Source organism: Delphinus delphis, chromosome 3 (genome assembly GCF_949987515.2).
Source record: "Delphinus delphis chromosome 3, mDelDel1.2, whole genome shotgun sequence".
In the NCBI taxonomy this organism is placed as follows: Eukaryota; Metazoa; Chordata; class Mammalia; order Artiodactyla; family Delphinidae; genus Delphinus; species Delphinus delphis.
Genome location: NC_082685.1, coordinates 84,164,687 through 84,189,913, shown reverse-complemented (window position 1 = coordinate 84,189,913; position 25,227 = coordinate 84,164,687). Strand labels below are relative to the sequence as shown.

Here is a 25,227-nt window from a genome sequence, read left to right as displayed (position 1 = left end):
GGCCTGTCCAGCCAGACCCAGGCCCTGGAGGGGGACCAGGAACGCCTTGAGGAAGCAACGCCAAGGCGCAGGACCCTCACTTGCCGCAAAGCGCCGCGCTGCGCGTCTCACTAGGGAATCTGGGATTAGCCTGATGGCGCCGCCGTTACAGCGCTGGGCCAGAGCCAGTCTCGTACGAGGACTGCCCTCGGAAGGGCAGAGGCGACTACTCACTTCCAAGAGATGAAGAGAAGCTGAGACAAGCACGCCAGTTTACTCGCCCTAATTCTAACCGGATTAAGCCACTGCCCAGCAAATGAGAGCGAGAGAGGTTGGGAGTGTCCCAGCAGCGGAGTTCCCGCCCCATGGAGGGAAACATGGGGAGTGGAGAAGAAGTGTTCCGCCCTAAAAGTTATTAGGGGCCTGACCAGACTCGAGTATCACTGTACTGACTCAGTGAACTCTCATGACCACCCTACAAGAGAAATACTATCTATCCCTGATGTATAGATGAGGCAACACACGTGGAGGTCAAGTAAACTGCCCAAGATTGCGCAGCTGGTAAATGGTTGGATTTAGGATTTCAACTGAGCCAATCTGGCTGATGAAGGAAAGAAGTAAAAGAAGGAAGGGGAGGACGGAAGGAGGGAGAGAAAAGAGTAGAAAAAGCTAGTGCCTCTCACCTCTGGAGTAACAAGCAGGATTGAGGTGTTTTTCTCTTCCCTTGTAACTTGGATTATGTAAATATTCCCTCATCTTCCCTCTTCTCAGGGTCAAGAAAGTCTACACAGAACAACCTGAAATTTGTATTTCCATTTGAAAAGAAAAAATATTCTCCTTGGGTGCAATGAAGCTTATCCTCACTTCTGTGTACATCATCTCTTACTTTTAACACCAGAGAATGCTATTACTCAATTTACAAGACAGAGTGTTCCCTTCAATGTGATTTTTTTTTTTACCCAGCAGGTTTCCTACTTCAGGACCACGAAGCAATCACCAGTTCCTAGGGATGATTAATCAGTGTTATCCTTAAAAAGCTCAAAATTTCACCCTGTACTTTCATTGTAATAAAGGGCTTCCTGCAAAGCAAGCTGTCAGAAACGCAAAGGCAGGCTAGGCTCCAGTCTAGAAGAGATGAAATGCACCTCACCTCCTGCTTGGAGTGGAAGAAACACTGCTTCCCATGCATGAGGGCTTCCACAGTCTTTCCAGGGAGGAACTACGGTGGAAAACAGGCCAGAGGTTAGAGGTAGAATTTTCTGCAGAGGGAGTTAACCAGAGAAGGATAAACTAATTCCTTTAAGACATGTCTTCCTGAATGCAGTGCAGTTCAGCTTTTATTACAGTGATTTGAGAGCAGAGCATTACAACAGCGCAGTCTCTCAAAGCTTGCAGGGTAGGAAGCTTATCTAGCTGCTGGGCTGAACAGCTGTGGCACATCCCGCAGTGAACAGAGAGGGCTGTGGTGGACGGGGGGAGGTGGCGCAGGGCATAGTGGGGTAGAGCTAGGAGCAAGCACGGCTCTCAGCCCCTAAGCCTCCCCTCCCATACTGGAGCTGGACATACCTTCCCAGTCGTGGCACTCTCTCTCTCTGACCCTGGATTCAACTGTACTCTCTCCAGCAAACTGCTCAGAGTTGACAAGTTAGGCAAAGCCTATTTATGATCCTTGATGGTGGGAGACATATGTGGTTTTAGAAGGGCCTCTGAGAATGAATCAGGTAGCGGAGGTTGAAGTCAAAACAACTTTCCCAGGGATGCAGCCCTTTTTTGAGGAAAAGGAACGACTACTATACATAAATATACATATGAGCATTTTTTGTCAATGTGGTAAAATGTTAATAGTTCTTAAGTTGTCAAATCCACTGCAGACAGATAATGGGTATATAGGGATTTGCTATATGTTCTTTCAATTTCTCGGGTATTTTTGCAATGTTATTAAAATTTATTTTTTAAACTCGTGACATTTGTATTTTAAACCCCCTTAGAAGTTTAACGTTTGTGCTCTGCAAGAGCGCGGAACACCTATTGCGAAATTCCCGCAGGTGCTGGAAGCCAGAGAACCACTGACATTGCTTTTATTTTTTGTCTCATTCTAGCTCCCCGCTCTGCCACTCTGTTTTCTCTCTCTCTCTCTCTCTCCCCCTACCTCCTCACCCCAAGTCTTTCCTAACTTAAAAAGGTCCACAAATGGAAGAATAAAAACAGGAATTCACAAGCAAAAGTCTTCATCTGCTTATTTGTCATTATTTTCTCACTTTGTCTGCTGGCAGATGAGGACCTACGCACGGAGCAGGTTTGGAGGTAAATACAACCTATTTCTGATCTAATCTTGCTGCTGCCCTGACTCACCAGAGGATGACACTGGGCCAGAAAGCAAGAGAAGTTTGGGGCATGGTCAGGAGGCGTGGCTTCAAGTCCTAGCTCCAGCATTTTCCGGTTGTACGATCATGGGCAAGCTGCTGCTTCCTCCTTAGGCGAGGTAATATTTGGTGATTTAATTGTTAAGTTTTCATTGATTCTAAGCACAGCAGTCTATGAATAGTAAAGCACCTTCTGCCAAGTTGCTTGGGCAATGCTCTCCCAGCTTCCCGTGGTATCTGTAACTGGAGATGATGAGGCCATGGGTACTCATTAACCAAAAGGATTAGCTATCTGGGGCAGAGACTAATTAGGACAGAACAAGACCATGTGGAGTAGATTTAGGGTGAAGAATAGTAGGGACTTGACATTTATCCCCATTCAATCACAATCTGCTTTCTACCCAGGGCTTACCGGTGTGAAAAATAACAGGCTTCCTTGACCACATTATTGTTCTTACTTAGAGATGTGGGTAATGGTCACTGGTACTGTGGGGACCACAGGGACTGACAAGAGAATGATTGAGGCAGAATTCTCTCTGCAGTGGATTGGAAAGTAACATAAACTTCTGCAGCTGCTGAGATCTTTTGCTTTCTTCAGGTAGGAGACTAAAGCAATTTAATATGTTTAGGCTCCTCTCAGCCTCTTTGGGCTGATTGATAAAGGTAATTACCAACTTCAGAGTAGTTTTTGGTCCAAATGTTAGGTTAGGCTATTGAACTTGCAGGTCAGTCTGTGACAACTATCAGTGCTGAAGCTGAAATTTACTTCATTTATTCTTACCTTGAGTGTTAACTCACTTGCCTATGCAGGATGCAACAGAACAAAGCAGTGAAGAGCACTGGATTGGAATCCTGACTCCCCTACTTACTAGCTGTGTGACCGTGGGCAGCTACTCAACCTTTCGATGCCCTTTGGAGATTAGAAGTCTACATCTAAAAATTTTTGTTAGGATTAACTAAGATAATGCATGTAAAACTACCTACAAACGTTCCTGGCATATAGTATGCACTCAATAAATGTTAGCTAATTTACTGTCCTACGACATCTTTCTGCACCTCTTCTGTTCCTTATAACCTGAGTTCTTTTTCAGCTAAAGACTCACTCAAATTCTCTGCAGTAATGGCTTGTGTATGTGTTACTGTAATGGATGCCCATTTTTTTTTTTTTTGCGGTACGCGGGCCTCTCACTGCTGTGACCTCTCCTCCCGTGGAGCACAGGCTCTGGACGCACAGGCCCAGTGGCCATGGCTCACGGGCCCAGCCGCTCCGCGGCATGTGGGAACTTCCCGGACTGGGGCACGAACCCATGTCCCCTGCATCGGCAGGCGGACTCTCAACCACTGCGCCACCAGGGAAGCCCACGGATGCCCATTTTGGTGTGGGGAGCAGATGAGGATGAAAAGTAAGGAGCTATGACTGCTTCTCCGTTCTAGTGTCCACAGTAACGAGGCTCCGCTTCCTGCCCTCCACTGCAGTTGCCTTCCTTCCCAATCCACTCTCACATATCTTCTCCCATTTGTAGTTTCTAGTTGCTCTTACTTTCTGCTGCCTCATCGCTTCAGCATGATCGTGGCTACTCACAACTTTAATCCCTCCTCGTACAACCCTTTTGCTGAATTCATCTCCCATTTCCTACTGGGAATTGCCTATTTCCCAACCAAAATAGGCAGATTTAGTGAGAGGACCTGCTAGCCTGCGTAACCTTTAGCCCCTGGCCACTGGCCAACCTCTGAATGGATGGGCCTTGAGTCCGATGCCCCCACCAGTCAAATCAGCTGTGGCTGGGGTGAGTGGGATTTCTTGACCTGCAGTATCCCATCCCTTTAAGCAGGGTCTACAGGCGTTGGGAGACAATTCATGGGTTTCTTGTGTTTCTCATGTCTTCTGAGCAAGAGGCATTGACAGCTTTGCTCTGTACTGGAGTCTGTATAGAAAAATCCTAGAAAACAGATATATATTATCCCTCCCTCATCCCCCCAGGTCAGAGGACAGATTTGTTTCCTGACCAAGATAACATATAATGTCTTTCTCCAGGGCAAGGTTAGGCAGGCTTACCAGCAGTCCCTTTATAAGACTAGGGTTTCCTAAGCTCGAGTTTTCTCATCTGTGCTACAGACTCACTGTGTGTCCAGCGTCCACCTGGGCCAAGCTCTGCATTGTCCGTGAGGGACATGGGGGCAACGGGAACTGTTTAGGCGATTATGTAGCTCATGCTGCCCACTGTACCAGGAGAAATAAAACCCTTTGTCTCTGATCCAGGGGTCCCATAGATTCAGCTAGAACCTATGAAATGTGTTAGCTTACAAGCAGGGTCGGCAGCTCTGGACAATGAGAAGGGATGCTTCAAGTAGGGTGGCCGTGGCAGGCACCATCTAATGCAGCCTTCTACTCTGCTTCCTCTTTATAAAGTGTCACCTACAGAAGGATTAAATAAGCTCTAGGGGCTTCTCCAGGACCTGATTTGGGGGAGAAAAATGCGTTATACAGCAGTGGGGGTGGCGAGGAGACAAGAACCCAAAGGATTGTGCAGCATTTCCGCCCTCCCTGAGTGAGCCTTGGCATGCGTAGGTGTGGCACCTCTGTGTACCATGGTGCTGCTGCTGAGTCAGGCAGGGGCTGTCCTAACACGGCTGTGCATCTGCATAGCGTTTAGTGCCCTTGCTGCCCAGTTCATTCAGCTTCTATGGTAATCACAGTGTAGCAAATTTGACAGTGGTGCTTACTGCTTGTCCAGCCCTTAGTAAGACAGTTTTCAGGGTATGTTAGCCCTGGTTTTCCAGCATGGTTACAAAAGCCAGCAGGAAAGCAATGTCTCAGAATTGCCTGCGTTATGTTCCATTTTCTGGGGAAAAACACTGGATGCTTATGTGTAAATGCCTTAGAGCACAGGGAGTAGGAAGCAAAGGTAATAATACAACACAAATAAGGTGAAACACTTTTAAGTTTTGCTTCTCTCCATTATGGCCAGCCCCATCTCTGGAAAAAAAATATATGTTTCCAAATTCTCTGGTTGTGAGATATCATGACCTGCTGGGGGCCATAGGGCATATAACCTCCTAAGAGATCTTCAGCCTATAAATACAGTAACACAGCTATAAATCATTGGGGAATGAGGGTAGCTGCCGGTAGCTAGTCACCTTGGGGGGCTCGGCACGTGTTATTCTTTCTCCCTGCTTTGGTTGTTTCTTGTTTGGATAATCATAGGCACCCTCCAGGCCAAGATGAACTCCTTCCCATACAGTGAATCCAGCTGCTTTGGGAAGAAATGTGTAATAGAGTCTCCTCAATACAGGGAACACTCCAGGAGGCCAGGGAGTCTGATGATCTTGTTAACAGTTGTGCTAGATTAGGCACTTGATAAACATTTGTTAAACAGATAGCAGCTCAGCACATGGAGTTAATTTGTTGGCTTTGATGAAAGTGTTGTGTCCACAGATTCAGGGAGGACGTCAGCCTGATATGTTTATTATTTTATAAGACAACTAATTTTTATAAAAAAATTTAAGCATCTTCCTTCAGGTGCTCTTTACTCATTTAGATTGGGCTATAACCCCGGTTCACTTGTGAGTCATCATCATCCAATCTAGGCTAGAGCTTGCTTTCCAGACAAGGTTGATTTTGTAAGCTCCCCGATTCCTATCCTCATCTGCCTTAAATGTGAATTTAAACTAAAATAAAAACTCTGACATTCTTTAGTGGCACCAAACCTAGGGTACTGCAATACCAGGGTTGAAGGATCCTTGCTCCAGGTCAGGAGGAGGAATTGTTTGTGGAGGCCAAAGGCCGATCACAATGGTGGTACATAGTGAAGCCCCTTATAATATTTGCAACACTTGAGGTCTTTTAACAAGAAAATGGAAATAGAATAGACAAGAGAACTAGGGCATAGCTTAAATGCCTGGAAAGAATTTAAAATACCATTTAAGGACTGAAATCAAAAGGAAACCCTGTGTCAAATGTTTGTTTCTAATGATGAAGCAGTCTGGGGGTAAGTTCTCCACTCTGAGTGATTGCAATTGTGAGGGCAAATGTCCATGGCTTCTGAAGGAAGAAATCCAGAGACTTTTGGAAAGGGTAGGGCTAGTTGCTTATAGACAGATATCTGCATTAGTAAGGTCTCATTGAAGAGACAAGGGGATGCCACACACCTCTCAGGCCAGAGAGAGTTTCCGCAGAATAATTTAAGGATCCCAAATAGTACGGCCAAGGTAGGAAGTTCTCATCAGATCTTAATGGTGACTAAGAAACTTCACTAAGTAGGACATTATAACTTTGGTCAGCAGTATATTACTTAAGGCAAAAATGTCTCTCTATAACAATTTAGCAAAATAATACAAAAAGGAAAAACTAACAAAATATTTTTCAGAATTTTAAAGACCCCCCACTTTTCCCATTTTTAAAACTCAGACTACATTTCAAACAACTTAGTAAATATTAACGTTGATCATACAGGTTGTTCCTACCCAGGAAGGTGGCATGAACTACACAGAACCCTCAGGCTCTTGTTTAAGAACCAGGACTCAATTTTTTCATTTGTAAAAGTTGGGGCAATATAAACTACGCTGCAGATTCATTATGAAGATTAGCTAAAACAGAAAGCCTAACACAATGTCTAATATTTAGTACTTCATAAATGGGAACTATTCTTATAATGTAAAAATGCATTTTTCTCAGTGAATCTTATTAAGAATTGCTGCTTTATAATCAAAGGAAAAGAAATAATGGTGGCTTGCATAATTTCTCTTACTGACAGTGAATGGCTAAAAGGTATTATCTTTCCAAAAAAAATAAGATAAAGACCTCCCCTCTCTTAATATTTACTAAAAAACTGCATATTGATTATATACTAAGAATACAAAATGGAATAAACTGCCACATCCAGGCATGTAGCCTTTTAGTAAAACTGACATTAATTACATTTTATTTCTTTTGATTTAATAAAGTTTCCGTGTCAAATTCTTTCCGCTCCTGAGAGGTGATTAAGATGCTTTTTTATTCCCCATGACTTTGCACATCAACAAAGAACATTTTTTTCAAACCTTTACCCATGCACAAACAGGAGTACTGAACCTTTAATTTAGTCTTTATAGAGAAAACAGAAGCAGAGTGAGTAAGTGACTTGTCAAGGTCATGTTACTTCAAATATCATTAATTTTTGAGAGGAAAAAAGGAAGATTCCAAAAATTAGAAAAATGAGGTTGACATTGATCACTTATCAAATTCTAGAGAAGATGAACAGATGGCATGTGAGCAGTTAGAAAAGGAGGTTGCATGGTTTCACTAAGAGTGAAGCATTTCCAGCTAACGTCATTTGCTTTCTTGATTTAATATACTAGCAGATTAGGCTACTTCCATAGTGCTTGTCGACCAAACAGGACAAAATTTCTTACGGTGTCCTTTTAGGAACCATGAAGAAACAAAAGCACTTAAGTGACTGGTAGTTGCTTCAACAACTGTACCCAGAGTACTGACTGGTGGATCAAAGTCATCTAGAGGGCAGTCTACAGTGGCATTCTGAAGAGGGTCTGTATTTCATCCTGTTCTATTCAGTATTTATCAGTAACTTGGACAAAGCCACTAAACACCAAAGGCATACTTCATCAAAATTGGGACTGATGCAGGATGAAAGAAGAATCAGAATTCATATGGGCCTTTACAAGTTAAATTTAGTAAGGATGAATGTAGTCCAATTAGGTTAAGAAGAAATTGTGTAAGTAATTATTAGGAACAGACTTGGCTTACCAGCAATACCTTGAAGTTTAGCAAGAGACAACAACGTGCTACGCTTGCCTAATAATGATGGTAATGATAATACTATCAACATATACGAGTCATAACAGTCATATGAGAGTCACTTTGATGTTGGCAATAATGCTTCTGGACCTTGCTCTAGTCAGAGGAACTGTGTTTAGTTCTGAGCAACATGTTTTAAGTGAGGGATGGGAATAGCCAATGCCAGGCTGGTCTAGAATAGATATCACGCAAGATCTGAGAAAAGTGTAAAGCCTGAGGGAAGACAGGAAGAGGTGGTCACACAGAAGAGACAGGACTTTTCTGCCTAGCTTCACATATGTGCTATTTATAGGAATATTTGGGTGATACTTTTCTAACGAAATCCAGCCCTTGTAGGGGTGCTGAGTGGCTCCAACTCTGGAAGTCCATCAACCACTTCTGTACAGCTGAGGTCTCTTTTAGGGTTTTCCTTCTTAGATCACAGTTAAAGGAGTATAAAATCACGTGCTCAGGAGCCTATTCCAGACTTCCTTCATAGCTGTGTACTTTGCTATAAACACTAAATCCTCCAGGGGGTTACATTATAGAAGTGATAAGGCTACACAATTAAATATTAGAAATGACCACTGAGTATATCCTGTTTATTGTTTATGATTTACACGAAAAATGATAGATTGGGGTTGTAGAACAATAAAACAATCATTACGTTTAGACCTGGGCTTTTGAAAAACTTGCATTCCATTTTAACAGTTCACATATATTTAACAGTTTATATATAAATGCAGATCACAAATAAGAGTTAATTAGCTTAGAGATAAACAATTAAGAAACACGAAAGAAAACCACATAGATCTACCTTTAAATATCAGCATTCAAATTACAAGAAAGAAGACGACGTTTAAAAAAATAAAATTATTAGGTCAAGTCACTTAACATATAATACAGAAATAAGAGAAACAGTACTTTTATTAATATTTATATTTCTAATTTACCTTCATATATTCTTTACTTTTTCAAAAGGAGCCAAGACGTGATCAAACAATATTTAGGTGTCCTAACTTGTCAGCCTCAGCTTCTATCAGCTTGTTACAATGAAAATTCTAAAACCTCAATTTTCTTTTTAAAAGAATTTTTAAGCCAATTCTTATTCAACTTTTCTCCTTCATAGCAGCTGTTTACAGATAGTAGGGAGCCAAGAATGAAGGGCAGAAACAGATGGAAAGCAAAAAGTACAACAGCTATCTTAAGTTCAGCTCTCAACACTGCTGGTTGAATTTGGAACCAAAACCTCTTAACAACTGGCAGATAATGGTTAAATCTTAACAGCCAAAGAAGAAATATTTTCTTTGGGACAGCTGCTATCTAGGAAGAGAAAACCAAGGTCCCTTTACACTGCCTAAATATAATGTGTGTGGCTTATTACAGAGAAATCTGTAACAATGTCAGTTTAACCACTAAGTGTCACAACTGATCATAATTATTTAAAGGAAACAAACAACAACAATAAAAATCACACTAGCCACAGATTTCCACAATATACACATGAGAATTAATTTTAATTTGATTTGACTCCTTGACACTAACTGATCATCAATGAAATACGGTATGGAAAGATCACAGAGTAGAAAACAAGCAATGATTAGTTTATACAACAGTGACTATATACATCAGAAGGAAAACATGCTACCTAATGCAACATTAAGGCTTGAATGTAAGCATTTCCAAAGTCACAGAAGCCCCAAAGAACCCCTAAATTACAAAGTCACCACATTACATGCATGCAATGTTCAGTTTTGTTTTACCCATAAAACGATACACAGTATTTTGCTGTAAGTACCAGACACATTTACAATATATGCAAAAATTAGAATGCAAGTGTTATGTTCCTTATATTTAAGCCTCAAATGTGCCAACAGTGAAAATTCATTTATTTTTAAGAATGAAGAAAAGAGGTGGAATATAAATATGCAGAGAGATTACACAAATAAAATGTAATTTTGCATTTGGGAAGCCATATAAACATTCTTTTTATGTGTCTAAACTAAATCATCATTGTACTACTTGGATAGATGTACACTCACTATGTGTTTTACTATTTTACTTGCTCAAATGTGGCATTCTAACACCCATCATTCTCTGGTGTTGATACCTAATCACATCTGTAAATTAATATTATGTCCATGTTGATACATACTTGCCTACTGGGTGTGATCACCTAAACAGAAAGCTGTGCACTCTTAGTTTGGTTACATGATTACAAAGATGACCCTGTGGGTCAAATTTCCCATTAAAAAAAAAGTAAAGTAAGGAAAGCTGATTTCCTCACTTTTGTAAAAGCTTGTGAACAGATCTCTTTCAGAGGATAAATGTGAGGTCAGCATCTTCTTTTCTCTTTTAGAGAAAGGAAATTAAGAACGGAACCTGTTCAGTTCTGTTCATACAATCACTAGGCAATCATACAATCTATTCCTTTTCACCCATGGCTTAATTACTTGTTTTTATTTTAGTTCCAGGTGCATAACTTTCCCAAAATAAATTAGTGTAAAGAAACAAAGGCTGATAATGTAGTATGACTAATCCTTGTTCAACAATATTTTAAAATAATAAATTATAACACAGTAAGGTTTAGATATGTTGTAAAAAGGTATGGCCAAATCTGTCCTGGACCCCATCAGTTTTATGCTTTATACAAGACAGCACAATTAGTTCTTCTAGTTTTTTAAGGATTCAGATTTTCCTTCGGGATACAACAGAATGAGTGTTTTAAAACACTTTATGCTTGTTTTCAGACTTCCCAAAATATTTCAGAGCCAAAATTACCTTTAACTATATCCAGTGTTTATTACACAAATGTGCCATGAGTGTCTGGACCTTCAAGTATAATTTTAACCAAATAGAAAGGACTTCATAAGGCCATCTAATTCATCTCACTGTACCAAGCACTGAGCACATGAGATTGTTTATATGCTTTACTAACCTTACTTTAAGCACATCCACCATTTCAAATATAATAACTTATTTTACTACCTAACCATTTCAAGGAGATTACATTTAAGATTTTAAAATTTTGTGATGCTCTAGCCAGAAGTTTTGTTTGGCATTCTAAAAAGTCCTAATTTTAAACAAAGATGAAAGAGTAAGTTATCTTCTTACAAAACCACTCAGTATTATGAACCAAGAGGTTTTGATGAAGCAAAAGCAAAGGGACCAATGAAAAAGCATGCTTTAGAATTGTTTTTTATTTCCAACGAAACCAAATTTTACTACTGTTGTGATCACAATCTTCACATTTGATGCAAATAGGAAAACTTAATTATAATCACTTAGTGGCAGTACTTCAGACAAAACCAATAATGTGTGCCACACAGATGATTATTTCTTCTGGATCAAGTTAATCAATAAGCTTGACATTACAATTAATAACATATTAAACTAAAGAAAATGAACGCACTACTTCAACATTCAGCTTGAAAATGTTTAGTACTTTCTGCAAACCTAAATTTAGTTTAGAAAGGTTAATATTCTCTTTCTAAACTATGGCATAGACTATATATAGCATTTTAAATATATTTATATATAATTATTTGCACATCATATTTTAGAAGGATCTGCAGATTTACTTGGATAGACCGATCTCATTCAAGTGTTCAGGCTTAGGGGGCTTCTGCAGTACTGTCATTTGCAGGTGGGGCATCATGATCAGGCTCAGAGGAAGCAGCTGCAGGTGTTTCCATCACAGCAGGTGGGAAATGACGGCGGCACACAGGGCACGTCCCTGACTGGGGGGAGAAAAAAACAAGTTCACAGCCAATGGAAAGATCTTAACTGCTACAAAGTATCAGAGCAGTATCATTATCCTCAAAACAAGTCAAATAACTTAAAAACAAAACCAAATAAACTTCAAATCCACACAGTACAGAGAGGCAAAATTTTGATGCTATTTCCTCTTCATCCCAATCAGACTCAATTTCTCTGAGGGTAAACAGTGTCTCCTAATCATGTTTGCATCTTTTAGGTCACTCATCTTTCATGTAGTGAGTATTAATTAAGAGTCTACTACATGCTCCACTTGGCACTGGTGCTACAGGGGTGAGCAAGGAGTCACAGGGCATGTCTTCACCTGCACTGAGTGCATATATTAGAGAAACCAGAGACCTAATTAATTCACATATTTATTACACCAAATTATCCCCCTAGGACCTTCCTCATATATACCAAAGCCTTACTTTAGGGTAGCACAGATATGTCAAAGCAGATGGACCACAGACCTTCTTTATAAGCCATATACTTCCTTTTCAAAAAGATATGGAGAGTTAGGTGCCTTCTAAATGATAAAACAAATCAATGAGGGAAGGTGGAACAGGGAAAGCAGTTAGACTGGGAGTACATTATTTTAGGACCAATGGAAGGTTATAGAGATGTGTCATCTGGCGATATGTTATCCCCTCCCAAATCTTGTCTTTTTCCCAGAGATCTCCCTGATAGAAAAAAGGTTGAAGAAATCAGGCTATTGAAGGTGACAAAGATTCAGAACCTGGAAACCTTCTCCCTAGAGGAAAGGCTTCACAATAAGCTGCTTCCTGACAGGAGACAGACTAAAGAGATTATTACCTTGGGTTAAAGCAAAATCAATGACAATTCAAGATGTACAACATACATAATATTTACAATTCAAGAATTTAACTCAGCAAACATTTATTGTGCACTTGCCATACAGATGGGGCCAAAAGAGCAACATTTTAGAGTCAAGTGTATGAGTACAGTCTCAATCAACCACACACTAGCTGTGTAACCTTGGATGAATAACAATGATTGGAAAATGAGAATAAGGATACCAATATGTCCCAGAGTTAGTGTTAGGATTAAATGGGAAAACACACATCAATCATCCAGCGATACCTGACACAGAGCAGGCACAGACAACACCAGATCCTTCTTAAGGCTCTGATACTATTGTGGGAGTTTAAGAAAGAGGATATTAAGGATAGAAAAGGTCGAATTTAAGCGGACCTACCTAGATCATCTATTCTTACAGTAAGGGGAAGATCACACCAGGCTAAGCAAACATGAGTAAATGTACAGAGGAGTAAATCTGATGAGATAGACTAGATCACAGAAGCCCTGGAAAGCTAGACAGAAACTTTAGATTTTTTATTTTTATTATTTTTTTTTTTTTGTGGTACGCGGGCCTCTCACTGTTGTGGCCTCTCCCATTGCGGAGCACAGGCTCCGGACGCGCAGGCTCAGTGGCCATGGCTCGCTCCGCGACATGTGGGATCCTCCCGGACCGGGACACGAACCCACGTCCCCTATATCGGCAGGCGGACTCTCAACCACTGCGCCACCAGGGAAGCCCGAAACTTTAGATTTTATAAAGGAATCATGAACATTTCTGCACTGGATTTTAGATATCAACTAGAGTTTTGACAAAGATGAAGTAGCAGTAGAGGGGGAGCAACAGCAAAGAAAGAGAAAGGAAAGAAAAGAAGGGAGAAAGGAGAGGGTAGGAAATAAGAGAAGAGAGAAGGAAGGGAGTGGTTATAGAGAAGAAAGGGAGCCATATCCGTAAGTAATTAAGCTGGGAATGTGATTTGGGAATTTCTACTGAACTGCATGTAAATATCTTTTATGCAAGAATAGAATTCACTGAGAAAATGTAAGTAAAACCTTTTTTTTCTTAAGTAATTCAAATATACTTAAAAATTATTGGGTAAACATTGAAAAACAGTATATAAAAATTTGAATAGGAGGTACTTGGTAGGTTATTAAATATTTATCATATACATTTTAATTTTTAAAATTATTTTCTTGTAGTATAGTTTATTTCCAATGTTGTGTTAATTTTTGCTATATAGAAAAGTGATTCAGTTATACATATATACTTTTTCATATTCTTTGCCATTACAGTTTATCCCAGGATATTAAATATAGTTCCCTGTGCTATATGGTAGGATCTTGTTGCTTTTCCTCATATACATTTTTTTTTTTAAGATTTTTTAAACTTTTTATTTTTTTTTTATTTTTATTTTTTTAACATCTTTATTGGGGTACAATTGCTTTACAATGGTGTGTTAGTTTCTGCTTTATAACAAAGTGAATCAGTTACACATACACATATGTCCCCATATCTCTTCCCTCTTGCGTCTCCCTCCCTCCCACCCTCCCTATCCCACCCCTCCAGGCTGTCACAAAGCACCGAGCCAATATCTCTGTGCCATGCGGCTGCTTCCCACTAGCTATCTACCTTACTACGTTTGTTAGTGTGTATATGTCCATAACTCTCTCTCGCCCTGTCACGGCTCACCCTTCCCCCTCCCCATAACCTCAAGTCCGTTCTCTAGGAGGTTTGCGTCTTTATTCCTGCCTTACCCCTAGGTTCTTCATGACATTTTTAAAGATACCATCTCATATTAGCAGAATATCTGTACACTGTTATAGTACTCTGAGTAGTCCTAAAGGCTTCTTTGCTTAAGATATTTTTGAAAACATCAAATTTCAGGGATATAATCAAAGATCTAATTAGCTTTATCCTAAAATCATTTGCCTATATTGTTTTTAGACAATGTTAGTAAGGTAAAGTAGTTTGATATATCATTAATCTGTAATCATTAAAAGGTAACCAATTTTAAACACTGAATTAAAAATTACTACGAGTATGTAGCTAAATAAAATAGGCTTAAAAGACACTACTATCATCATTAACTTGTAGGAGAAACTATTAACTTTAAAGAAGTAAATCTGCAACTCACCTTCTGCAGCCAAATTGAGACACAAGGTTTGTGAAAGAAATGATGACAGGGTAACTCTGTTGCTATATCATCCTTAATATACTCACTGCAACAGATTGGACAGCATTGCTCCTGACCAATAGCTGAAAACAAATAATTTGATTTATCAATCCCATGAAGTTCAATTTTAATAAAATTGAAAACCAACATATTAACTCATAGACAACACCTATGAAAGACAAAAGAACCAGACTTTGGTGAATTAATTGGCAAAAGTGTTTCAGCTTAATACATGACAATTTGGAATTTAATAAACATTGCTTTTGTAGAAAAGTTGTCCCAGCCTATCACTTGATAAATTAAAAAATTCCACTAGGTAAAAGTCTGTCTGAATTAGGTTTCATACAAAATCTAATGAAAGTTTCTGACAGTCACTATTTTATCTTCTAGGTGCATTGGTAATATACTTGAATATGCAACGTGTCGTTCAACATTAGAGATCAGCTTTGCCCTTACCAGTGTGATCTTCAAGAACAAGGGTCTCTGGAAGACCATCAATGCTCTCCTTACTGGCTGGTGGATTGGCCACCTCAACATCCACTGCAAGAGACTCTAAATGTGCCAGGGCAGTCTGAAAATGAAAAGTCACATTTCTTTGTTAGGAAACACTTTTTAAAACAGTAATGAAAAACTATTTTTAAAGGTATCTTCCAAAATTATATCCACCATTATCCTCTTCCTACTGGTTTCTTTTGCTTCAGTCCCTGCGCTTTTTGCCCCTTCCAAAAAGGAACCATCACCAAACCAAAAAATCAAAAAACACAGTAAAAAAAAATCCCTACTTTTCACAAGTACAACAAAAATCTATCTTGTCTCAATAACCATTTACTTGTCCATCACACTTATATTTTCAAGAGTGGTTACCTCTTCCAACTTATGAGCTTATATATGAGATCAATAACATGAAAGAAAATAAATACTTTGAACAGGTTCAACTCATGAAATATAAAATGTGGCCAAGGTTACAAGATGTTCAAGGCAGGGAAGCAAATAATGCATTTCTGAACGGCTGTATCTACTACTGGTATAGAGTCAGCACACCCACATTACTGGTTCACTAGTACTGGCACAACTCATTTTATTGCACTTTGCAGGTACTGCATGTTTTTACAAATTGAAGGTTTCTGGCAATCCTGGCTCAAACAAATCTATCAGTGCCACTTTTTCCAACAGCATTTCCCACTTCATGTCTCCGTGTCACATTCTGGTAATTCTCACAATATTTAAAACTTTTTCAATATTATTATAATTGTTATGGTGATCTGTGATCAGTGATCTTTGATGTTACTACTATGACTCACTGAAGGCTAAGATGATGGTTAGCATTTTTTAGCAATAAAGTGTTTTATAATTCAGGTATGTACATTTTTTTGGACATACTGCTATTGAACACTTAATTGACTACAGTATAGTGTAAACATAACTTTTATATGCACTGAGAAACCAAAAATTTGTGTGACTCACTTTATTGTAGTGCTCTTGAACTGAACCTGGAATATCTCTGAGGTATGCCTGTATTCCTAGGTTATCTGGGTTGTGAACTTTATTTAGGAGTTCAAATGTCTGGAAAAAGTCACTAACAGGAATGGAAAGAACAGCAAATCATATGACCATCTAGTACGAGTCACCCTCATCTTTTTGTGGCTTGATTAGCCCTTATGGCTACAATTAGGTTAGAACCGCAGACAGGACCTATAATCACAGGATCTAAAAGGTAGAAACACACCAAGTATCCACAGATGAATGAACAAAATGTGGTTGGTAAAGATAAATATTCAATATATAGTCAAATTCAGAATATTCTGATATCATAATATGGTAGTATATTAACCACTTCACTAAGAATAAACGTTAAAGGACAAGAGTATTAAAAATAATTATACTACAATAACTTATTAATGAATACTCAATATAAGAAAAGGTAAACTGTGACATCAAAAACATAAGAGTGGGGAAATAAAAGGGTAAAGTTTTTGTAGGCAATTGAAGTTATCAGCATAAAGTAGGCTGTTAAGATGTTTTATGTAAACCTCATGGTAACCACAAAGCAAAAGTCTACATTAGATTCACAAAAGGTAAAAAAATCACCAAGTCACAAAAGAAGACAATAAGAGAGGGAGAAAGTAACAAGGGAACTACAAAACAGCCAGACAACATAATAAGAAGGCATTAGTAAGTTCTTATCTATCAATAGTTACTCTAATATAAATGGACTAAATTCTCCAATCAAAAGGCATACAGTGGTGAATGGAAAAAAAAACAAGACTCAACTACATGCTGCCTGTAAGAGACTCACTTCAGCTTTAAGGAAACACATAGGCTCAAAGTGAAGGGATGGAAAAAGACACTCCATTCAAGTGGAAACCAAAGAGAGCAGGGGCAGCTATACTTATATCAGACAAAAGAGACTTTGAGCCAAAAATGGTAACAAGAGGCAAAGAAGATTATTATACAATGATACAGAATCAACTCATCAAGAGAATACAACAATCATAAATGAATATGTACCCCAAAAAAAGAGCAACTAAATATATTAAGCAAATAAAAACAGATCTGAAGTGAGATTAGACAATATGATATTAGGGGAGTTCAATATTTCACTTTCAATAATGGATATATTATCCGGACAGAAAACAAAAAGGAAATATTGGACTTGAACTATACTTTAGGTAAAATGGACCTAACAGACATATACAGAACATTCCACAAAACAGCAGCGGAAGACACATTCTTCTTGAATGCACATGAAACATTATTCAGGTTAGATCATATATGTCACAAAACAAGTCTTAGCAAATTTGAGAAGACTGAAATCACACCAATTATCTTTTCTGACCAAAATGGCAAGAAATGAAAAATCAACAATAGGAAGAAAACTGGAAAATTCACAAAAATGTGGAAATTAAACAACACACTCCTGAACAACCAATGAGGCAAAGAAGGAATCAGAAGATATCTTGAAACAAACAATAATGGAAACACAATATACCAAAACTTACAGGACAAAACAAAAGCAGTTCTAAGAGGGAAGTTTATAGCAAAAAAATGCCTACATTAAGAAAAAGGAAATATACCAAACAACCTAACTTTACACCTCAAGGAAGTAGAAAATAGTTTGAAAATTTTTTTCAAAATATCTGAAAAAGGAACTAAGCTGAAAGTCATCAGGAGGAAGGAAGTAACAAAGATCAGAGCAGAAAGTGTAGAGACCAGAAAAATAGAAAATACCAACTAACACCTGTTTTTTTTTTTGAAAAAGTAACATTGACAAGCCTTTAGTTAGACTAAAAAAGACAAAAGACCCAAATAAAATAATAAATGAAAGAGGAGACATTACAACTGATAACACAGAAATACAAAGTATCAGAGGAGACTATCATGAATAACTGTACACCAACAAATTGGATATATTAGAAGAGAAACATAAAACCTACCAAGAATGAATCATAAAGAAACAGAAATACTGAACAGACCAATACAAGCAGGGAGAATGAATCAGTAATCAAAAATCTCCCCCAAAAGAAAAGCCCAGGAGCAGATGGTTTCCCTGGGAAATTCTACCAAACATTAAAGAATTAATGCCAATCCTTCTCAAACTCTTTCAAGAGGAGGAGGAACACTCCCACACTCATTTTATGAGTCCAGCATTACTCTGATAGCAAAGCCAGTTCATGACACAAGAGGCATACCTTGCTTCATTGAGTTCTGCTTCATTGCGCTTCATAGATATTGTGTTATTTACAAATTCAAGGTTTGTGGCAACCTTGCATGACAGTTAGCTTTTTTAGCAATGAAGTATTTAAAAATTAAGGTATATACATTGTTTTTCTAGACAATGCTATTGCCTACTTAATAGAGTAAGTATAGTGTAAACATAACTTTTTATATGCACTGGGAAATGAAAAAATTTGTTGACTTGCTTTATTGTGATATTCACTTTACTGCGGTGGTCTGGAGCCAAACCCGCAATATCTCCAAGGTATGCCTGTACAAGAAAAGAAAGTTACAGCCCAATAATCCTGATGAACATAGATGCAAAAATCCTCAACAAAATAGTAACAGACCATATTCAACAGCACATAAACGGATCACGCACCATGATCAAGTGATATTTATCCCTGGGATGCAAGGGTGGATCAACACATATGAATCAATAAATATGATACAGCACATTTATAAAATGAAAAGATAAAATGCATATGATCATCCCAATAGATGCAAAAAAAAAAAAGAAAAAGAAAAGGAAAACACTCATTTGACAAAACACAGCAACCTTTCATGATAAAAACTTTTCACAGATGGGTATAGAAGGAACATACCTCAACATAATAAAGGCACACAAAGCCCACAGCTAACATCATAATCAACAGTGAAAGGTGGAAAGTTTTCCCCCTAAAATCAAGAACAAGACAAGGGTGCGCACTCTCACCACTCCTATTAAACATAGTACAGAAATCCTAGCCAAAGTAATCAGGCAAGAAAAATAAATAAAAGGCATCAAATTGGAAAGGAAGAAGTAAAAGTGTCTTTGTTTGCAGATAAGATCTTATATGTATAGAAATTCCTAGACTCCACACACACACACAAAAAGTTAGAACTAATCAACAAATTCAGTAAAGTTGCAGGATACAAAATCAACATATAGGAATCACTTGTGTTTCTATACATTAATAATAAAATATCTGAAAAAGAAATTTTAAAAAATCCCATTCATGACAGCATAAAAAATTTAATAAAATACTTAGGAATAAACTCAAGCAAAGAGGTGAAAGATCTATACACTGAAAACTATACCACTTTGCTGAAAGAAGACATGAATAATGCAAAGACATCCCATGTTCATGGATTGGAAGAATTAAAATATATGTTAAAATGTCCATACTACCTAAAGCAATATACAGGTTTAATGCAATCCCTATCAAAATTCCAATGGCATTTTTCATGGAAATAGAAAAAAATCTTAAAATCTGTACAGAACCACAAAAGATCCTCATCCTGAATAGCCAAAGCTGAAGCCGTCACATTTCCTGATTTCAAACTGTAATACAAAACTATAGTAATTAAAACAGTATGGTACTGGCATAAAAACAGACATATAGACCAAATAACAGAATTGAGAGACCAGAAATAAACCCTGGCAAATACGAACAACTGATAAGGGAGCCAGGAATACTCAATGGGGAAAGGATAATCTCTTCAGTAAATGGTACTGGGAAAACTGGATAATCACATGCATAAAGCTGAACCCCTACCTTACACCACTGACAAAAATTAACTTGAAATGGAATAAAAACTTGGCCTGAAACTATAAAACTCCTAGAAGAAAATACTGAGAAAAAGTTCCTTGACATTGGTTTTGGCAATGATTTTCTGGATGTGACAACTAAAGCATAAGCAACAAAAGCAAAAATAAATAAGTGGACTACATTAAACTCAAACGCTTCTGCATTGGAAAAAAACCAATCAACAAAATGAAAAGCCTAGCTACAAAGTGGGACAAAATATTTACAAATCATGTATTTGATAAGGGATCAATATTCAAAACATGTAAGGAACTTAAGAGCTAAAAAACAAACAATAAAAAAATGAGCAGAGGAACTGAATAGACATTTTTCCAAGGAAGACATACAAAAGGCCAACAGGTACATTAACAGATGCTCAATATCACTAATCATCAGGGAAATGCAAATCAAAACCACAATGAGATACCACCTCACACCTGTTAGAATGGCTATCATGAAAAAGACAGGAAATCAAAGTGTTGGTAAAGCTGGGGATATAAGGGAACCCTCATGCACTGTTGGTGGGAAGGACTAGTAGCTTTGCATATTTTCTATTTGCTTGCTATATGTATATATTTATCTGTATCTACTAACCATTTTCTTTTTTCCCGATCTTCCCATTTTTATTTTATATAGCAGTCAACTTTACAATTTAATCTTTATATAAGAGAATATTCAGTATGACTGACAATTTATGAAGTAATTAATATAGCCAGCGATGAATACAATGACTCTTGGGACTGTTCATCTGTTCATTCTGGGGAAAAGGTGAAACTTCTTCTTTTGTTAGAATAGCTGTATCTTGTTGGGTAGAAATATAGCTGTACTGTCGTTGGACGGCAGTTGAAATGTGTGTAGAAATGTGTATACAGAATCCAAGTAGTCAAAAATATGGACTGTTCCAATAATCAATTATTGCTTCTCAGATCTAAATTCACTGTTTTTGTTAGCTCTGTGAAAATGGATTTGGGCCATTTAAATATATTCCCTTCTGACAGTTGTCATGATGTTAAGCTTTGTTCATAGAGGATGCTGAAGAGACAGTGCAGGAGGAAAAGGGCTTTGCTTCTGATCCTGTTCCCACATTCCTTTTTATACTCACCGTTTTTCCACTTTATAAATAAAAGCATACTTCTTCCCCCTTCAAAGGGGCAATCTGAAATACCAGGGTCAAACTGAACTATAATGACTGATAAGAAATCTTTGTAGATGGCTTCCAATTTTCTACTTTCAAAAAAAATAGGAGGATCTAAACAACTTGCCAAGTTTTTGTGATTTTGGTAATATCTGAGAAGAATTCAGTGACAATGCTATGATAAACTCCTTCCATCCCTACCAATTTACTTATTTGAATAAGGATTTTCAATCTACATTCATAAGATAAAAAACAGAAATAAAGTTGATGCTGAATTATGCCTCATTCTAGGAATAAAATTCACTCACAAAGTAATTAGGAAGGGAAAAAAGCTTCTATCTCATTAAGAGATACATTTCTAGTAAAATTTTACTTTATGTTTAAGTAATTATTTATCAAATTTTATAACAGTTCGTTTTTGATCAATAGACACAACAAACATTTTATACTCAATCTAAACCATTTTTTTTACATTTAAATTCCTGAACATATTTTTATTGCAAAAGTGATATAATACGGTAAATAATATTACTTAAGATTTATGCCAAAAAATTTTAGATGTCAACGTAAAGATGTGCAAAGGAATACTTTTTTTCCCCCAAGATTTCTTTGGGAGTGAGTAAAAAGCTTTAAAATCATTTTTTCAAACAGTTAAATATCTTAAATATTTTGCCCTCATATCTGAGACAGAGATATGAGGCAAATGTTTATTGCCAATATATTCACCAGTATCTACTGATACTGAAAAGAAAGAACAGCCTACCTGAAAAGAACAGTTCTACCTGAAAAGAAAGAACAGCCTAGTACTGGAAAAATAACACAAATGAAAACAACCACTGACAGAAAGAGATAGGGCTGCTGAGGAAAAAAACAAATCAAAGCACTCAGTTTGTCTTATTACTTGTTTTTGCTTTATTTAAAGAATGTTAGTATTAAATTTAAAAGGAAAAATCCTAAATTATAAATTATTGCAGTTTCATTTTTCAAAATGAATAAGTAAGTGCACGCTAGAAAAATAAAGATTTCTAGAGAGTGATAGGAAGAAGGAACTGTATTGATTCTCTAGAAGAGAAGCATGTCTCAATCAAATTCAAATAAAATAAAGCTGAGCACTAAATCTGAAGAAGCTGTTATGCTGCGGAGAAGGGGAGACATTTAATGCTATTAATCTGAAACAGAAGGATAGGTGGGTAAGAACAACTGAAAGCGGCAGTGCCACTGGGTTCCTGAGAGCAGGAGGCAACAATGCGGAGACTCTATGTTCCCTGGACATACTACAGTCTTTCCTTCCTCTTGTCTTTGTCCACTCTGCTAATGCCTTCACCTAGCCTGACCTCTCATGACCAGTCTCTCTCGCTCTTCTTTCAAGATGCCAATCAAATGTCACAGTTCCCATTAGTAATAAACAATAAAACTTTTAATTTTTAAAACTTCTTTATAAAGACATCTCCATATTGTAGGAATCATAAACCACTAGCATAATAATGGAAACAAACTATTTAACGACTGTGAAACCAGACTCTAATATTGATGTATATTCCATGTGGTCCCTTAAAATGTCTTTAACTCAAGGAAGTTAGTGATCCTTAATCTTTATATATTCTATTCCTGATGCAGGTTATCATGCTGTGCCACTGTTTCCCATGTGTCAGAATTTGGCAAGGCAAGTTATATAATCTGGGAAAAGTCCTAAGTGTATTATCCTGTCTCATGATATTCTGACTTTTCTTCTAGTACATAGTATTTTTCTTTTTCTTCTCCCAGTTTTACTGAGATATAATTGACATACAGCACCATGTAAGTTTAACATATATAGCATAATGATGTGACTTACATACACCATGAAATGATTATCCCAATAAGTTTAGTGAGCACCCATCATCTCAATATAGATGCAAAATTAAAGAAATAGAAAAAAAGTTATTTCCTTGTGATGAGAACTCTTAGGATTTACTCTCTCAACAACTTTCATATATAATATACAGCGGTGTTAATTATATTTATCATGTTGCACATTACCTCCCTAGTACTTATTTATCTTATAACTGAAAGTTTATGCCTTTTGACTACCTTCATCCAATTCCCCCTCCCCCCAACCCCCCGCCTCTAGTAACTACAAATCTGATTCTTTTCCTGAGTTTGTTTTTGAAGTATAATTGACCTAGCACACTGTATTAGTTCGTTACACTACATAGTGATTTGATATTTCTATATATTTCAAAATGATCACCATGATACACAGTATTTCTGCTATGGTCACTTTGAGAAAAACATACACTATAATGCATAACTGACAGCAATGATCCCCATGGAAGATTACACACACTTAAAAAAGTGATACCAATGCAGAGCTAACTTGTGTGTGTACCTGTGCATGCATATGTGTGTGTAGATAAATAGGTCTAGATCTCTCTATCTACCTAATACCTAATTTATAAATCTAAACTGGGCTTTTTTTTTTTTTTTTTGCGGTACGCAGGCCTCTCACTGTTGTGGCCTCTCCCGTTGTGGAGCACAGGCTCCGGACGCGCAGGCTCAGCAGCCATGGCTCACGGGTCCAGCCGCTCCGCGGCATGTGGGATCTTCCCGGATCGGGGCGCGAACCCATGTTCCCTGCATCGGCAGGCGGACTCTCAACCACTGCGCCACCAGGACTGGGCTTTCTAATCTCATAACATTTCAAGATAAAATGGTATTATAGTGTTCCTGAAAGTTCCCTCTTTCATTTTTGTTCTCTCACTTTTGACTCATTCACATTATTACTGTTCATCTACTTTGGAAATCACTGTGGAAATAGTGATTTAAAGAAAGATTTCTTACAACAAAATCCACTAGTGCAGTGGAAGTTCCCAAACATGAAAATGCTTGGGCTTTTGACCATAGGCAAATACAATTATGAACAAGTTGTTGTGTTTTGGTCAAATAAAGCAAAGAAGGCAAGACAAACAGGCACCAAATGTGCCACATTTATTAACCTGTGTATGTGTGTGGGGATGAAAGGGAATAACTTTTCTAACTACATTAAGCAGCTAGATAGATTTAGAAGCCTTAAGAACCAAAAAAGGGAAGTGATTTGTAATATATCTTTAGAGATCTTTAATTGCACTTAACAAATATACCTGTGTGTATGTGTATAAAATATTCAGATTCACAGACCTGTATACAGTAATTCTATAGAGGAAGAACATTTTCTAAATGCAAGCAAAACAAACACTTTACATTCTGTAGTAAAAACTGGAAAATATTGTAATTTTAGGCAAATTGGCAGGATGTCAAGTACAATTTCTATACACATACTGAATCACTATTCAGTAATTGTTATTAAATTGGTTAGAAAATTATTCACCTTTTCTTAAAAGCAGTTAAAGAAACCTTTAATTGTTATCACTTGGCATCCCACCAACCTATATATGGGTACCAGAGCACTAAAATAAGCACTAAAATACCTCCATAGCCTGGGCTAAGCGTTCTTCTAGTGCCATGTAAGTGAGGAACTGAGGGTCCACGTAAGAAATAGCTTCAGCAACTCCTAGTCCATCTGCAAAGCCGTCAAACAGGCTGGAAAAAAAAGTACAACCGTGATTTGGGAAACCTTTAGAGTGAAGACATAATTATATTAGCATACTGACAAGCCAATAAAGATGCTACAAGCAGAAAACCTTAAAATATTTTAATATAAGTCTCGTGCGGTGAGGGGCAGGAAGAACCCAACAGAAGAGTTAAATGCTAAGCATGAGGAGGTAAGATACCATTCCCAGCCCCAATAGGCTGCCACACTCACTGCACAAAGTTTGTAAGAAAATTCTCTGTTTCTAGTTCTAGCTCTGGGAACTGTTTATGGCTGGGATAAAGGTAGTACTTTTTCCCTCCTAATTCTTTACCATATCTTTCCCCTTTATTTTAGTTTCCAATCTAAATTTAGGTGAGAACATGTTAAGAATACTGC

The 25,227-nt window shown here is 37.7% G+C and overlaps 1 protein-coding gene across 1 annotated transcript in view; it reads right to left on the bottom strand.

Annotated features, from left to right (window-relative positions):
* Positions 1 to 8,703: 8,703 nt before the first annotated feature.
* The window catches only part of PJA2 (praja ring finger ubiquitin ligase 2), a 76,944-nt gene continuing 60,420 nt past the window's right edge, over positions 8,704 to 25,227 (bottom strand). Inside the window, exons 7-10 of the mRNA XM_060009040.1 lie at positions 24,728 to 24,839; positions 15,321 to 15,435; positions 14,826 to 14,947; positions 8,704 to 11,855 (exon numbers count right to left, since the gene is read on the bottom strand). Of these exons, the coding sequence (XP_059865023.1) occupies positions 11,730 to 11,855; positions 14,826 to 14,947; positions 15,321 to 15,435; positions 24,728 to 24,839 (475 nt within the window). The 3' untranslated portion in view covers positions 8,704 to 11,729. The remainder of the gene's footprint in view (positions 11,856 to 14,825; positions 14,948 to 15,320; positions 15,436 to 24,727; positions 24,840 to 25,227) is intronic.